Below are 18,042 nucleotides of genomic sequence, written 5' to 3'. Positions count from 1 at the left end.
TACAAAAACGATCGAATAATCGTGGACTCCCCCTCCCCTTCAAATTTTTTTTTATTTTACTCTTCCTCCTCCTAAATAATTAACCAAAAAAAAAAAAACCCAACCCATGGAAAATTCCTGGAGAACCCAAAAAAAAAAAAAACTACTTAAATAAATAATTAAAAAACTTTATTCTCATTCATTCAATCATTCACTCATTCCCTAATTCATTTTCTTTTATTTAATCAAATTCAATATTTATAAAAAAAAAAAAATTTTCTCCAAAAAACCGGATAATTTCCAGTTTTTTTTTTACTTTTTTTTGGAACCGAAGATTAAAAATTAAAAAAAAGAAAGAAAAAAAAAAAAGTTTTTAAATCACTGGAGGAAGAAAAAAAAAAAAACTTAATCCTCGTTTTCGAGAAATCGTCCATTATTATTAACTTTTACTGGAGAAAAAAAAAAAAATTCCAAAATTAAATTAACGGTAAAGGGTTAAATTTGGAAAGCTTTCAGGAGGGATGAAAAAGCTCGTCGTTCGTATGTCATTTTTACGGGAAAATCTCTTATCCAGGTTCCTTCCTTTCCTCTTCATCTTTGAGCTTTACCACACACGCACGCACACGCACACACGCACAACCTTTCATAATCTTACTACTTTCTTTTCCTACTCGCTTTTCCAAAAAAAAACAAAAAGTTCAGGGTGGTTGTTTTCTAAATCAATGGATGGAGAGGAAAAACTCTCGGGGAGGCAAAGGAAAAAAGCTTTTAAGTAAATGTAACGCGAAACTTCTTTTCGACTGGAAAATCCACAACCGAAAGTAAGAAAAAAGAAAATTTTCTTTTTAACTCATCTCCGTACTACTATACACCTCGGTTATCATCATCATCATTATCATCATTACCCGGGGGTAATAACATCGTGTAAAAAGAATAATGTTTACCTTTCGATAATTTTTTAGGATTTTCACACTCGCAAGTCGGTTCCGACGATCCGTTGTAGTAACATTCCGTTTCGTTACAATCTTTCCCATCGCAAGCTGTCGTGTAAAACAATAAAATCATCATCATTATCATCGTCAACATCATTATCATTATCATCATCATCATTGTCAATAATACGTTACCTAATTTGAGCGGGAATTCGCACATGGAACCGACGAACCCTTTCGGACATTTGCATCCAAACGAAACGGCGGATGAATGACTGGAAAAATGATTTTAAAAAATTATTTAATATGAATAAATTATTTATTTATTATGAAACTTAACCCATCCCCCCACCCCACACTACCAACATTATCATTATTATTATCATTCGTTTCCGAGAAGCGTTATAAAAAAAAAAAAAAAATGGACCCGATCATCATCATCGCCACCTTAAAATTTATTTCTATCTAAAGTGTTTTTTTTTTCTTTTTTTTTTTTACACGGCGGAAATGGCTCCCAAACGACTCGACTTCCTTCCTTCCTTCCTCCTTCCTCCTCCCTCCCTCCTTTCCTTCCTTTTTTCCTTTCTTTTCTTTTAAAAAGTTTTGATCCTTAAAAAAAATATTTTTCTCGACCTTTTTTTCCCTCCCCTTTTTTTTTTTTTTTTATAAATATATATTATATAAATTTTTTTTTTCTATTGCCGTTTCCCCCCAACCCCGCCCCCTCAAAAAAAAGGCTTTTCGAATTTCTAATAATCCTCCATTAAAAAATAAAATAAAATAATAATAATATAAAAAGAAAGAAAAAAAAATAGATAAAAAAAGACGATGAGATCACGAAAAACGAACGAACGCACGTCAAAAAAAAAAAAAAAACGCGCGTAATAAAATTTTTTTTCTTTTTCCACGTCTTTCGAATTTCCGCTCGTTTTTTTTAAATTTTTTCTTTTAAAATGAACTCGAGCGTCTATAATTATAATGAGGCAACGTTAATTATCTTATTGAACGTAAAAAAATAAAAAAATAAAAAAACGAGATGCAACGTAAGAAAATCTACGTTACACATGTTTAGATGATTACAAAAGAAGTGCTTTATATATTGCGCAAAAAAAAAAAAAATTCCTCTTTTTCGTTCTTTGAATTGAAAAACTCGTTTGACGTCACATATAAACACACACACGTGCGTGCGAGTAATTAATTCATTTACGTGTTTCAACCTTTTTTCCTTGTCTCGTTCAAATTAAAAATAATTAAAAAAATAAGCGGAAGGGGGAAAAAAATTACCGGAAATAACCGCGAGAATGAAAAAAAAAAACCGTTAATGTAAATTTTTTTTTTTATAAATAAATGAATGAAAAAATAACGACGATGACGAGGACGTCGTTTTAAAACCGTCCGTTAAATAAATGCAAATACGTATTTAATGTATTATTATTATTATTATTATTATTTCCGGAAAAAAAAAACGAGTTAAAGAAAAGATTTAAGAGAAAAAGATGAAGATTTTTGCAAAAAATCTCTCCCTTCCCCTCGCATTAATTTATATACTCATTGAATAAACAATGAGAAGCGGCGTAAATTAGAAAAGGAAGTCGGCCGGAAAAAACGAGAAAATTTTCACCGGGAGAAAATTCACGAAAAATGTAAAGATTATCATCATCATCATCATCATCATTATTAGATTTTACGTAAATGTTTTTAAACTTATTATTTTATTTAATATTTCTTTCGGATGAATTTTCTACAACAAAAAAAAATTTTTGTAAAACCGATATTAATAATTATTAAAAAATCTACGCATGTCATAGAGTAATAAAAAAAGAAAAGTGAAAGAAAATCTTTGGGATATGAAAATAAGACGATGAAAAAAGGGAAAAGAATACCCGAAAGCATAAAAAAAGTAAAAAAAAAAAAAAAAATCTAATATTTCACTTTTCGATGACGGGAACCGATAGAAAAAAAATCATTCGGAGTCTCATATATCATTTTCGATTTGTTCTGTACCGACACTCCCCCCCCCCAATCACCCCCCCTACCCCACCGCCCACCATCCTTTACGATATTCAACGGATTTTTAACTTCCGACCACGTTTTCGAAGCAACAACGTATAAAAAAAATTTTTTTTTCTCTCTTTCTTTCGTTCGGACATTCGGACGTTCGATCGCGCAAAGGTCAAAAAAAAATCAAAATGGAAAAAAACTTACACGCACGTTCCCCCGTTGTTACAAGTGTGACCCTCGCAAAGTGGTCCTTGAGCACAATTGGGCCCTGAAAATCCTTGAAAACAAGAGCACTCGTATTTCGTGTAATTAGCGTTCGCGTAACACTCTCCCAACAGGGAACATATTCTCGCGTTGCAACTCTCCCGAACGCCCACATCCCGATCGACGAGTTCGAACGTCACGTTGAAACCGTACATGAAATAAACGTTGTGTTTGTCGTCCAAAAACCTCAAATGATTGCCCTCCAATCGGTCCAATTCGAATTCGATGACGAGATAGGGCGTGAATGATCGTATCCAAGGACTCGTCGTCACGTTTTCCGGCGTGACGATGTGACCGGAACTTTCGCTGTATTTCAATCCGCTTTCTTTTTCGTAATAAACGTAATCCGTGAATTTTAATCCGGTCGTGACGTATAATTGTGTTAAATACACGACGATGTTTTTTTCCGTATGAGCGGAAGCATCTATGATCCATCGGCACCGTATGGGTACGGGAAATCTTTTTGGAAATCCCGGCGTTTGTATTATTCCGTTTGTCGTATTTAAATATTCTCCGCATTTGATTTGGTTGTGGCTGAGGTTGTCGTCGCTGTTGCCGCTGTTGTTGTCGTCGTCGTTCTGTTCGTTTGATTTTAATTGAGTTTCCCTCGTCATCAACATGAATAACCAAAAAACAATGATCGGGTACACGAGTGATCCATTCGCCAAGCTCATCACATTTGTTGTTATTATTATTATATATTTATTTATTTTTCTTTCTTTCTTTCTTCTTTCCTTTCCTCCTCTCTTTTTCTCTTCTTTTGATTTTCACTCAATTATCATATTTTTTTCTATTTTGTGTCTTATGTTGTTGGCAACGATGATCCGATGATGCGAAATCTGTAAAATAAAATAATAATAATATCGAATTAATACAGTTGTTCGAAATTTTCATTACGCACGGATTAATTTGTACAAAACGAACACGTGCACGCACACGCACACTTGATACGATTCTCTCTTTCTCTATCTCTCTCTTTTTTCCCCGTTGTTCTCCCATACTCTCTTTCTCTCCCCGTTTCTTTCCCTTTCTCTTTCTCTCTCGCCCCCGTTTCTCTTTCTCTATTTTTCTCTCCCCGTTTTTCTTCTCTCTCTATCTCTTTTTCCGAGTTTTCTTCTTTTTCAACTTCCGAAGCGGCGTGAAGAAATAATAATAATAATAAATAAATAAATAAATAAATAACGTCAGATAAATAAAAAAAAATTTTTTTTTTTTTTTAAAGTAATTTTAAAAGTTTGACGGACAAATTTTTTCTTTTTTTTCTTTTTTTTATTTAACAAAAAAAGCTTTTATAACAGGAAAAGAAAAGGATCGCACACTTTTGCCAACCGATGAAAGAAAAAAAAAGAAAAAAAAACCTGCCAAGTTTTTTAATTTTTTTTTTCTTTCTTTTCCTTTTTTCCCTTCCTCTCTTTTTTTTCCTTTTTAAAAACCAAAAAGAACACTTAAAAAAATTGAAACTCTCATTTCGTCGACTCGATAAATAAATAAATTAATAATAATAATGATAATAATGATAATAATAATAATAGAGTTTTTTATTATAAAAAGGGGGAGGGGGAAACCGTAAATTCATTTTAAAAAAACAAAATGTCGCGTCGCTGTCGTTATCGGCCCCCGATTTTAATTTTTTTAAAAATCTGTCGTTGGTTAAGGATGGGAGAGGAAGGGAAGGGAAAGGGAAAAGAAGAGAAGAGAGAGAGGAGAAAATAAAATCCCGACACACGACAGATTTTCTGCGGTTTTTATCTCCCGTTTTTCGGTTTTTCCTATTTTTTCCATTTCGCGGATTTCGCGGCGATTTAAAAATAAAACGGGGGAACAATAATATAATAATAAGATGGGGGGAAATTTTGAATTAGAATTAAATTTTCCGATTATCGACAATTTTTATCAAATACCATAAAGTAAGAAAACGTACGGAAAAAAAGGATAAAATTAAAGAGAAAAATCTTTTCTGGAATCGAGTCCGAAAAAGAGAGAGAGAGAGAGAAAAACTTGACATGATTTTGCACTTGAGTGCAATTTTTAATTAAATTTTCCTTTTTAATTTGAAAAAATAAAGAAAGAAAAAGGAAAAAGATGAAGAGGTAGAGCGGGGGGGCGGAGCCAAAAATAAAAAGTATAAAAATAGTGAAAGCAAAAGAAAAACGAGGAGGAAAAAGGAAAAAAAAGAAAAATGACGACGGACAGACTCCATCATTAAACGTCAATCAAACACTTTCATTTCCAGATGGAAACAAATTTTCCGGAAATGGTCGTGATAATAAATTCCATCAATACGTCATTTCCTCTTTTTCCCATAATTAAATTCATTACGTCATTTAAACATTTTGTCACTTTATTATTATTATTATTATCCATTTGTCCAAAAAAAAATTTATTAATTTTTTTTTTTTTCTTTTCCCCTCTTCATACGCACATTTTCCGAGATCACGATAATTAAACGTCATTTTAAAACAAAGGAAAAAAAAAGGAAAATTTATCACTTCGACCTTTGATAAAGAAAAATTTCCTTTTATTTTATCGAATAAATAAATAATATTTTTTTGAAAAACGTTGTTATCAAAGGAAAGGTTAAATTTCTTCTTTTAAAAAAGGAAAAATTTTTTTTTTTTTTTTTTGGAAATCGAATCGCACTTGAAATGCTTGCCCTTAGGAAAAAGGAAAAAAAAGGAAAAAAAAAGGAAAATTTCGTAGAATCGCAGTAAGAACGAAATCGTTTCAAATGACAACAAGGGTAACTTTCCAAATTAAATTTTCTTCTCGAATCTTCTATTTCTTTTTTTACCCCCCCCCCCGCCACCTCCTCTCTCTTACTTTTTTTTCGTGACAATTTTACTTGAATGGCGGAAAAGATAATAATAATAATAATATATTTTCCCGACGGTGTTTATTTCCATTGACAAACAAACAATAAAAATTATCACTATTTTTTTTTCTTTTTTTTTTTTTTAAACTTTTTAATTAAACTTTATTTTTGATTTGTTACTCTCTCTCTCTCTTTCTCTTCCTCCTTCGATCTCTCTTTCTTTACCCTTTGCCTCTCTCCTTTTTTCTCGTTCGATTTCTATTTCTTTTTCCTCCTCTTTCTCTCTCTCCCTCTCATCGTTTCTTTTTTTTTAGCTTTTCCTCTCATTTTTCCCCAATTTCCTTCGTGTCTCTCATTCTCATTTATTCTCTCTCCTTTTGTTTTCTTTTGTATTCGCTCGCTCGTTAATACGTTTAATACGGTAATTCAATTAATTTTTATTTTTATCATCCGACAAAATCACACTTCCGGTAAGTTTTTACAAAAAACCATCTCTTCTCTTTTTCTCTTTCGCTTTTATTTTTAACTTTCAAACCTGCATGGGGGGGTGAAGAATGTATCCACCATCACGAAAACACTCCCAGGAGATTCCCACACGCGATTAAAAAAAAAAAAAAAGTTTCAAAAAATACAAAAACAAACCGACCGACCAATCGACCTACCAGCTTTCCTCACACCTCCCCGGAAATAGTTTTTTTTTTTTTTTTAAGAATAAGAGAAAACAAGTTAAAATAAAATAAACGAAATATTTAAATAGAAACTCCCCAAATTCCAGTTTTTTGGAGAAAATTAATGGCCGAACCAAATTAAATTCCAAAATATTTATGAACTCCGATAAAATTATTTCGCGAAAAGGAAAAAAAAAAAAGAAAAAATTTTCCTGTTCGAATCCCCGTTCGTTCGTTCGTTGAACCGTAAAAACATTTATTATTATTATTATTATTACTTTATTACAGGTAAAAAAACAAAAAAAGATACCCAAAACGTGTTAAAACGGTACCCGAACGGAAAATTTAAAAAAAAAGATGAAAAAAAGCAATTTCGGAAGCTCAGGTAAAAGGTTATGGACGAGGCGACAAACCGGATATCGTTCGATCAACGGTTTGAATTCAAGTTGTCGAACCGTCGGCGGAAGAAAATCAGAAAAACAGGAAATTGAAGTAGCCAAAACGGCGGTTGGTGAAGAAGAACGAAAACGGAAACGGTTTAGGTCATCGCGGGAAAGAGAGAGAGAGAGAGAGAGTACCGGAAGCCAAGCCGGCACATTCATTAAACGGGAAAATTTAAAGAAGATTTCGAAAGAAAATTAAAAGGTGAAACCGCGTACCGGAAATGACGTCGTCCGAGACGGATCGTATTATTCGAATGAATATTTAAATCTCAAATAATAATAATAATAATAATAATAATAATAATAATAATAAAATTTTTTTATTTGTTTTTTCGAATCTTTTTCTTCTCCTCTTCCCCTCCTTCCCTATTCCTCCTTCTCAAAAAATTGTTTTTTTTTTTCGTTTTTTTTGTTTGTTTGTTTAAATTGAAAACGTCTAAATAATAATAATGATAATGATAATGATAATAATTAAAAAAAATTAAATAAATAAAATAAATTTATTGAATTAAATTAAAATAAATTAAATGAAACAAAATGAAAAAAAAAAAGAAATGATAATGATGATGATAATAACGATAATAATGATGATGATGATAATGACGATGATGATGATGATGAACGATTCAAATGAACTTTTCAGCTTCTTTTTTCTTTTAATTAACACTCCCTTCGTGCCACCCTCTCTTCCTCCCTGCCTGTTATTTTTTTTTTTTTTCATTAAAAATTAATTTATTTTGATAATGATAATGATGATGATGATGAGGGGGAGGAGGAGGAGAAGGAGGAGGTGGAGAATGACTGACGATGATAATGAAGTATAAAAATTTTCAATGCACATTCTTCGCATAATAACACACAAAATTATTTATTATTTTCTTCATGGCTGCACTTTATAAGAAACGTAAATTATTTAAAGGAAAATAAACCGATGGAATTTCTCTGTCGTGGCTTTTCTTATTCTTCTTCTTCTTCCCCTTCTCCTTCTCCTCCTTCTTCTTCTTCTTGTCGTTATATATTGTTTTCATTTACGGTCGTATTTAAAACAAAAAAGCAAAATTAACAAAACCGAACGCGATATAATCAATCGTAAATTTTTCAATTCGACAATTCGACGTTTAATAAATTTTACGAAGTAAACGATAAACAAAAACAAAAAAAAAATTAAATAATTTTCAGGTACGATGGATGGATAGTTGGATGGGGAGGAGGGGGGGAGGGAAGTGATAACGGTGTTATAAATAAAACCGTCTCGTTAACGACAGCAAAAAAAAATTAAAAAAAAAACGTAAAGATTGAAAACCGCAGTAAAATCCGCATAATTTCCGTTTTTTTTTTTTTTATTACCACTTTTCCTATTTATTAAAAATTTGAATTTATGATTTCGTTGGTCGTTCAAAACAAACAAACAAACAAACAAACATTGCTATTCGATCTCTTTTTTTTTCAAATCAGCATCATCATCATCATCATCATCAAGGATATTAACGAAAAGTATCATTAATTATTGACGTCGCATTAACAAAAAAAATTTTCAACAAGATCTCCGACGGGTTTATTATTATTATTTTTTTCCTGCCGTAGGTACAAACCTTAAACGATTCCTAAATTTTCTCGCCTTTCTCTTACCACCCCTCCCCCCGTTTGTTCTCCCGTTCGCAATTAAAATAAAAATAAAAAAAAAAGGAAACAACGAATTTCATATTGAAGTTCAACGATTTCTTTTTCTAGAAAAGTCGGGGACCGTGTGAATAAATGAAAGGAAAAAGAAAAGGCGGAGGGCGGGCGGGGGGAAGAAGAGAGGCGGGGGCAATAAAGTCGGAAAACAAAACTTTTTCCCTCCCTCCCCCTCCCCTCCTCTCCTCCTAATGTTTTTTTCTCTCTCGTAATCTTTGCACGAGTTAAATTAAAAAATTTTTTAACCGTTAAAATCTTTTTCTTTTTTTTTTATTTTCATTTCGTCAGACTTGTTCACTCACGACAGGATAAAAAAGAAAGAAAACTTTTTGTCTCATTCTTTCTCTCTCTCTCTCTCTTCTCCAATCCTCCTCCCCCCCAAAAAAAATCTGATGATAATATAAACCTTATGAAAAGATTTGGTAAGAGTACGTGGGTTATTATTATACACGTCACTCGTGCAATTTCGATGACGAAAAACAAAATTTCACGATTATCGATTCGTAATATTATTATTATTATTATTATCATTTCAAACGAGGAAAAAACTTTTTGATAAACTGGAGAGAAAATAAAGTTTGATATAAAATTCCAGAAATTTCCAGAATCTTTTTTTTTTTTTAAGAAACGAAACAATTAATTTTGTATCGACCAATCAAATCCAAAAAAATTGTTTTTCGAATAACCACCACGCGATTTTCACGGAACAATAATTTTTGTACATTTCCGACAAAAAAAAAAGAGGAGAAGGAGGAGGAAGAAACGAAGAAAAAGGAAGAAAAAGGAGGAAAAGGAATGAAAAAAGGATCACACAAACAAACCGACCGAAGGAAATTTTAAAAAAAAAAAAAAAAGAAAAAATCAAAAATTTGTAAAATGGCGGCTCCCGCTCCCGTACCTTAAAGCGTATAAAAATTTTAAACTTGAATTTTCAAACAACTTACTATCTCTCTCTTAAAAAGTTATTTGCAATTGAAAATTACTTTTGGTTACTTTATAGAATATTCTAGTTGAAAAGTTAAAATTTTCATTTTTCTTTTTATTTCTTTCATTCTCTCTCTTACTCTCTCCCTTTCCCTCTCTCTCTCTCTCTCACTCTATTAAAATCATTTTGAAATGCATTCGGAATAAAACATGAAGAAGAAAAAGAAGAAGAAAATTTTTCAAAAAAAAAAAAAAAATTCGTTTTTTTCCGAAAACGTTTCGCGAATAATTTTTCATCGAACAAAAAAAAAGCATTATTATTATTATTATCAATCATTTCTTTGTTCGATGTGAAAACCGCCGCCGCCGCCGCCTCAACCACCGCCACCGCCGCTTCTTTCCCAACATGAAATTGCAAGAATAAGTCAGTCGTCGTATGGGAATATTTTTTTCTTTTTCCTGGATAAAATTCAAACCAACAACCATCGAATCCAAAGTTTTCCAACGAGTTAATTTTTAATCACTCAATTAGACCCCGGAAAGATAAGCTTAACCCCATGCCCTCCCCGCTCCTCTCCTCTCCTCGCTTCCCCTTCTCTCTTTTAGGGATTTAAAAACCTTTCGGATTTTATACGGAAATACGTACTCGAATAATAAATGGAATTAATTCGTGCGACGACGACGACGACGACCGTCACGAACGCCCCCCGTTCGCGTGTAACTTTTTTACATATGAAAGAAGAAAACGATAAAAACCAATACGACGTTTAACGGTTTATCGAGCACACAACGCGATACCCATTATCTTCATCATCATCATCATTATTTACTCTTTCGGAAAAAAACAAAACAAAACAAATCGTTTAATGAAGGACGAAAGAGAGAGAGAGAGAGAATGAGAGAGGGAAGAGGGGGAGAGAGACAAACGAAGGATTTAAATAAGAGACAAAAAAAATTTTTTTTTTTTTTTTTTTTTTACTCTTTCCGGGTTTCGACATTTGACCTTTTTTTTTTTAAAAACCTTTGTCGTGACCTTTTGCCCCTCGTAAAATCCCCCTCCTCTCCCCTCTTCCTTTCTGTTTTTTTTTATTTAAACTTTTCTCGTTTTATGTAAATAAATAAATAAATAAATAAATAAAATTGTCAAGCGATATATTAAGATTAATATAAAGTTTTCTTTTTTTTTTCTTTTTCCAAGGTTTTTTTTTTTTTTCACAAATTTTAATGGGAAAAATTTTCTTTTTTTTTTTTATTTTTCTTCAGTTCAGTCGAAATAAAATTTTATGTACATAAAAAGAAAAAGAAAAGAAAAGAAAAAGCAAAAAAAAAAGCAAAAAGAAAAAAGAAAAAAAAAGTTAAAATGGCCGGGGTAACCGTGAATGCGAGTGCGTGTGTGTGTGTGTGAATTTATTGCGGTCTGTGAAAAGCTAAAATAAAGTAAAATTTAAGAGACAAACAACAACGAGAAGAAGAAAAAGAGAGAGAAAGGAGGGAAGAGGGAGAAGGAGAAAAGAGGTGGGGGGATAGGTATAGTTTTACCGAAAACCTCTTAAAAGCGAAAAATAAAAACGAAAAAAAAATTTTTTTTTTTTTTCCTTTGATATTTCAAATACACACACACATTAACCTTTGTAAAAAAACCTTTTTGTTGATTTTTCAACAACAACCAAAAAGTGGTGGTTTTTAAGGTTTTTTTTTTTTTTAATCGGGGATTTTCCTTTTTTTTACGCGCCCACACGCACGCACTCTTCCTTTCCGGTCATTCGTTTAACCCCCCCCCCAACACGTACTTACCTTACCTACATAAAAATACGTTGCACGAACCGAAAAAAAAAATTTTTTTTTTTTTATCATCTCTGAGATATCGATTTATTTATTTAAATAATAATTTATTAAAGTGATAAAAATTAATAATAATAATAATAATAATAATAATAATAATAATTAAAACTTCTATTTTTATTATTATTATTATTATTATTATTATTAATATTTAATGGACGACGTTTCGACGGTAACGAACAAATTAATTTCGTCCTCGTCATCGATGTCGTCGTTTTTTTTCTTTTCTTTTTTCTCGAATTTGATGGGAAAATTTATAAAAGAAACTAATAATAATAATAATAGTAATAATAATAATAACAATAATTAGAACGGAAACGTAAATTAAAAAAGAGAGAGAAAGAGAGAAACAAAAAGAGAGAGAAAGAAAGAGACAAAGTGAGGAGGGATAGAGAGATAGTATAAAGTAGAAATAGAGAAAGATAGAAAGACTAAGAGAGAAAGAGAAGGAAAGGGAAAGGCAAAAAGAGAGAAAAAGAGAGAAAGAGGAGAGAGAGAGAGATGCGACGTTTCAGTTTCACAATATGAAAATAATTTTTCTTGGCAAAAAAAAATATGGTAATAACAAAAAAGAGAGAGAGAGAGAGAGAAATTCGTTTTCGTACTGATAAACCCCTTGTTATCATCATGCATTACTCCCTCCGCCGTTCACGAACGGTTTTCCATCGCAAATAATAACGATAAAGATGGTAGCAGTAATAATAATGATAATAATAATAATAATAATCTTAAATTTGTCTCTCCGACTCGGTGGGATATATAAATAAATAAACAATTTTTCAACGTTCAAAGGGTAAAATTTAAATCGTATTGAGCGGGTCGCGGTAACTTTAAATTATCATTATTATCATTATCATTATTATCATTATTAAAATTTATTTATTTATTCGTGAAACTTATGTAAATCGTAAAAAAAAAAAAAGGAATAAATAAATAAACTCTCCTTACATAACGCATCATTTATTTATTTATTTATTGATCGATTGATTGACTGATTGATTGACAAGTCAAAAAAAAGAGTGAACGATGATGAGAAAATTATTCAAATGTCAATTTATCGACCTTAAAACACCCCGTCGAACTAACAATACATTAATACGTATTGATAATAATAATAATAATACATAAATAAATAAAAATTTTGACGTTTAAAAGTGCGATTTTAAAGCAATCCGAATTTGATTTGTTTCTAAGAGAGAGAAAGAGAAAGAGAGAGAGAGAGAGAGAGAGAGAGAGAGGGAGAGAGAGGAGAAGAAGGTCGATTCGTATTTTTTTTAACGTTCGTTCAAAAACGTTCGAGAACGCTTTCCGTTAAACAGAATAATAAAAACGAGAACGAGAATTGCAAAGAGCCAAATAACAAAAAAAAAAAATTCGATTGTTTACTCGTGCACATTTCCGCGCACACACACACACACACGCACACGCACACGCAGACACGCACTCGCACGCACGCATACACACAACGAACGCGTTTTTGCTTCGGCAAAACGTCAGCAAAAAATAAATTCATTTTTAAACTTCGTAAACCATTGAGACGTTCTCTCTCTCTCTCTCTCTCTCTTCGTTCCTAGAAAATTTCACCGAAAAGAAAAAAATTATTATTATTATTATTATTAATAAATTTGCAATACGTTCCTTTCGCGTGTTTTTCTTCTTCTTCTTCTTCTCCTCCCATTTCTGCCGCCGATTTCTTCCCTCATCTCATCTTCATTTTCCTCCTTCGAAAAAAAAAAAAGAGAAGGAGAAAAAATAAAATATAACGGAAATGACGTAAGGAAAATTTTCCTCCTAGAAATTTTCACAAAATTACGCGGCCGTCGGCGTGCATATTTCAGATGCGAGAAAATATTTAAGACGCAAAAAAAAAAAAAAATTGAAAAAGAGCCGAACGCCGAAGCCAACAACAACAAACAAACAAACAAACGCATAAAAGGAAATAAAAGTACATAAATAAAAAGAGAGAGAGAAAGAAAGAAAACAACAACAAGAACAACCACACAAAGTGTCATAATTTTATCTCACTCATCCTTTCCCCCCCCTCTCTCTCTCTCTCTCTCTCTCTTTTATTTTATTATTGTTTTGGAAAATATTGGAAAAACAAAAACCTAAACAACGACAACCTTACGATCGACGAACGGCGGCCATTTTGTAAAAAAAAAAAAATTTTTTTGATATCGAAACGTTCCTTATAAAATACAAACAAATAAATATTGTTTCATTATCAACAAATAATAATGATACTCCCTATCTCTTCTCCCATCCCCCCCCCCGAATCATCATCATCATCTTCATTATAATTTCGAAACGGAAACGGGGAGGGGGAAAGGGAGGGAGAGGGGGCGTTTTCTGGAAGTGATTGAAACGATCGTTTCCGTGTACAAAATTTTTTCTTTTTTCTTTTTTTTTTTTTCTATTCAAACATTAATTTGATAACAAACTAATTTGCTTGTTTGTTTGTTTGTTTGTTTGTTTGTTGTTGTTGTTTCTTTTTTCAAACGAATTAATTAAAGCAGGAAAAAAAATTTTTTTTTTTGTCGTCGTCGTCGTTCGGTCGATCGACGCAAAAAAAAAAAAAAAAAAAGTTTTTTTCTCGTGTCTTTGTGTTGTCGAATCGACGCCGAAATCGACAAAAATTATTATTATTATCATTATCATTATTATTATTATTATTATTATTATTATTATTATTATTATGTTTTAACGGTTTCGAACGTTTTTGTTTTTCAAATCTCGACGGACGACCTTTAAGGCTTTTTTGTTTAAAAAAAAAAAAGTTCGATTAATTATTAATAATATTCGATCCATCTTTTTTTTTTTTTGTTGAAGAAGAAGAAATAAAATCGGTAGCGTTCAGAAGGAGAGAGAGACAGAGAGAGAAAGAGAGAGAGAGAGAGAAATATAATAAAAATAAATGGAGAACCGTAAGCAGACGCCATAAAAAAAAAAAAAAATTCGAATAAATGTCAGAAAAAATTATCGGAAACCGTTATCCGACTTAAGCAATAAAAAAAAAAATTCCCGTGGGGAGACAACCGTCACCATCGCCGTCACCAACACCGTCGCTATTGCCACTGCCACTTCGTACCTTCTGCCGTACCTTCGTACCAAAAGTTTTTAATAACATCTCATATAATAATCATAATCATCATCGCCATCGCCAAAATTGTTTTCGATTTAAAAAAAAATAAAACGCGTAATAAAATGTTTAAATTCTTTTAATGACTGACGTGTCAGCAGAAATATCAAAATCCAGTCCGTCAGTCCCAAAGTATCAAATATCACATTTGGCGTAAAATAACGACGTATCTAACGACGTTCATTGATTACTTATAAAAAAAAAAAAAAAAACGAACGTGGTTGTTATTATTGTTATTGTTTCGTACCTATTTTTCCATTCTTATTAATAAAAAGTTAATAAATTTATTTGAAGTCACTCAAACCACGTACACGTCGTCACTCACACGTACGTTCCAGGCACCGGAAAATTATTTTATTAAAAAAAAATTACGAACCTGATAAGTGGGAGGAGTCTCCCCGATACGACGAATTATCCAAAACGAATTTTTCTTTTTTAAACGCGACAGATTATTTAAATAATATCACAAAAAAAAAACTGGATAACTGGAAATTAATAATAATAAAACAGGAAACGGAAACGGTTACAAAACAATAAATAAATAAATAACGAGACAAAAAAAAAATTAATAAAAATATTTTAAACGATCGTCACGAGGAATCACGTTCGACTGGCAAGTCTCGCTATTTCTCACATGTTGAGCCTAAACAACAACAGAAGAAAACAAACAAAACAAACAACGCCGGACATGTGTTTGCATGCAACCTTGCGAAGTCATTTTAACCACTCTCTCTCTCTCACTCACTCTTTCTCTCTCTCTTTTTTTTTTTTTTAATTTTTTCTTTCGTTTGTGTCTCGAAGAAAAATCATAAATAAATTTTTTTTCCTTTTCTTTTCTTTTTCTTTTACTGGAGTCGTTTTATCAAAACATTTTTTGTTAACGAAATCTTTTTTTTAGGGAGACGGAGGAGGAGGAGAAAGGGGAGGAGGAAGAAAACCCTTTTTTTCCGTCGGAAAATCTAATAATAATAATAATATTTTACGTTTAAAACTTTTTTTTTTATCAATTCCAAACGCGTTTCCAAAACAAAATTCGAGGAGATTGTATTTCAATGACAAATTATTAAATTGTACAAACGATTCTTTTTCTCCCTTTTTTTTCCTTTTTTTCCTTTGTTCCTTTTTCTTTCGTATTTAATCATAATAATAATGATAATGATGATAATGATGACGATAAAGTTTTGATTGATTTAAACGATTTATTTTAAATCAATGCCGTCATTAAAAAAATTTTGTCTTGCGACCCCCAATCGTTTTGGGGGGGGGATGGGAAACCATCGCAAAAAATATTATTATTATTATTATTATTATTATTAGTACGCAGGTGCGTAGTCGGATGAATGATTAAAACGGGTATTCTTTAACCGAAGGAAATTTAAAAAAAAAAAAAATTATTTGGGGGGGGGGTTTTCTCCAGTTACGCATTTGTTTGATAAAAATTATTCGAAGCTGTACGGGGGGGGGGGGAAGAGAAAAGATTGAATGGAACAAACAAAACAACAACAACAACAACGACGATGGAAAAAAAAAACTTTTTAATACGCGACGGAAGGGAAGAAGAAAGAAAAAAAAAATTAAAAAAAACTAAAACAATAAATTAAACGAAGGATAAAAAAATTATTATTATTATTTTTATTTTAAACACCTTTTCTTTTCATTTCTTATCAATGTTTTAACCGTCCGTTATCTCTTATCATAATTGATTATTATTATTAATGATTTGTCGCGTACCATATACCACGCAATTAACCATGCACGAACGAATAAAAAAAAAAAAAAAAAAATTATCCAGGAAATATACCAACGCTCACGTAACGCTAATTCTAACGTTTTTCTCTCTCTCCCTTCCCCTCTTCTCCCACCCTTTCTCTTTGCAGGTACTCAATCGGGAGGAAGACAGAAAAAAAAGAAAGATATACGCCATATTGTTTGAATTATTCGCGTTATAATTGTTAAAAAATTATATTTTTATTGGTGTTGATGTTAAGAATCCGGGATTAAGAACCGATTAATCCCTTTTGCGATAATCCCACCTTCTCAAATCATTTCTTAATCCAATCGAAATTTTTCATATGCTAAATATTATTTAATCGATTTCAATGTTATTTAAGTCGATTAAAAAAAAAAAATTGAAATTTTATATATGTAAAGAAGACGAGGTCGTGTTATGAAAAATCATTTTTTTTTTTTTTCATAAAATTTTTATGAATGAAATCGTCCGTCCGTTCGTCTGTTCGTTCGTCCGTTCGTTTGCCCGTTCGTTTGCCCGTTCGTTCGCTCGTCTTTTAACCTCATAATTTACTTTTTATTATTCTCCAGCATTCATTCGCCATTTTTTCCTTCTATTTTTTTTTTTTTTTTGAAAATGATATTAATAATAATAATAATAAAACCGTCGTCGTTTTTCTTTTTTCTTTTCTTGATGCTTTTGCTGTTGCTGTTGTTGTGGTTGTTGTTATTGTCCGAAAACCGTTTATTTTTTTAATTTTCTTCTGCTAAAAAATTATTATATACGTTATTTTCAAGTGTAAAATATTATTTCAATAATAAAAATAAAATAAAATAAAAATTTTTTTACCTCCTCGTTTGTTATGTCTGATTGTTTCTTCATTTTTTTTTTTTTAATTACACTAATGGAAACTTGTTTTTAAATCGTTTATTATTATTATTATTATTTATCGTCGATTGTGATAATGATAATAACGTGAGAGAGAAAAAAAAATTCTAATAATTGGTTGGTTATCATTATTATTAAATATATAAAATTTTTTTTTTTTATCGTACGTATATACATAAAAGCGACGGGTTTGTGAGGGAAATAAAAACAAAATGGCCGCCGACGGAAACGGAAGAACAAAAAAAAAAAAATAATAAGGCAAGTTGTTGATGTTGACAACGTTTTGAATTGTATAAAAAAAAAAAAAAAATGCAGAAAAATCTTCCGTCTCCGTTTGAATTTTCAAAAATTTCCTAACCGGAAGTAGATAACAAACGACAATTTCGAACGTGGCGGTAACACGTGATGCTACATTCAAAAAAAAAAAAACAAAACAACAAAAGGGAAACCGCCATATTTGTTCGTTTCTTTTTTCTTCTTTTTTTTTTTTTGTTCGAATTATTTATTATTTGCTTTTTCCGTAAGGTTTTTTAAAAGACACAAATTATCATTACCATCATCATCATCATCATCGTTATCATTATCGTTATCATCATCATTATTATCATTAGTTTACGAGTAAATTTAAAAATAATGTAATACGAGTTTATGTTTTTTTCATTTTATATTTTCAAAATTTATTTTATTACTTTCCTTTTTTTTCAACGCCTCCCCCTTTCGTCTTCCCCCATCCGTCTCACCCAT

At 31.3% G+C, this 18,042-nt stretch overlaps 1 protein-coding gene across 1 annotated transcript; it reads right to left on the bottom strand.

Moving 5' to 3' along the window:
• Positions 1–843: 843 nt before the first annotated feature.
• Phum_PHUM024030 (uncharacterized protein) lies at positions 844–3,796 on the bottom strand (the record flags this gene model as incomplete). The annotated part of the gene is made up of 3 exons (XM_002422878.1): positions 844–1,019; positions 1,107–1,186; positions 3,117–3,796. The coding sequence occupies 3 exons, from the start codon at positions 3,794–3,796 to the stop codon at positions 844–846; spliced, it is 936 nt and encodes a 311-aa protein (XP_002422923.1).
• Between the last annotated feature and the right edge of the window lie 14,246 nt (positions 3,797–18,042).

Source organism: Pediculus humanus, genomic scaffold (genome assembly GCF_000006295.1).
Source record: "Pediculus humanus corporis 1103172107377 genomic scaffold, whole genome shotgun sequence".
Lineage (NCBI taxonomy): Eukaryota > Metazoa > Arthropoda > Insecta > Psocodea > Pediculidae > Pediculus > Pediculus humanus.
The sequence above is the reverse complement of the archived record's forward strand: the minus strand, read 5'-3'. Positions and strand labels throughout refer to the sequence as shown.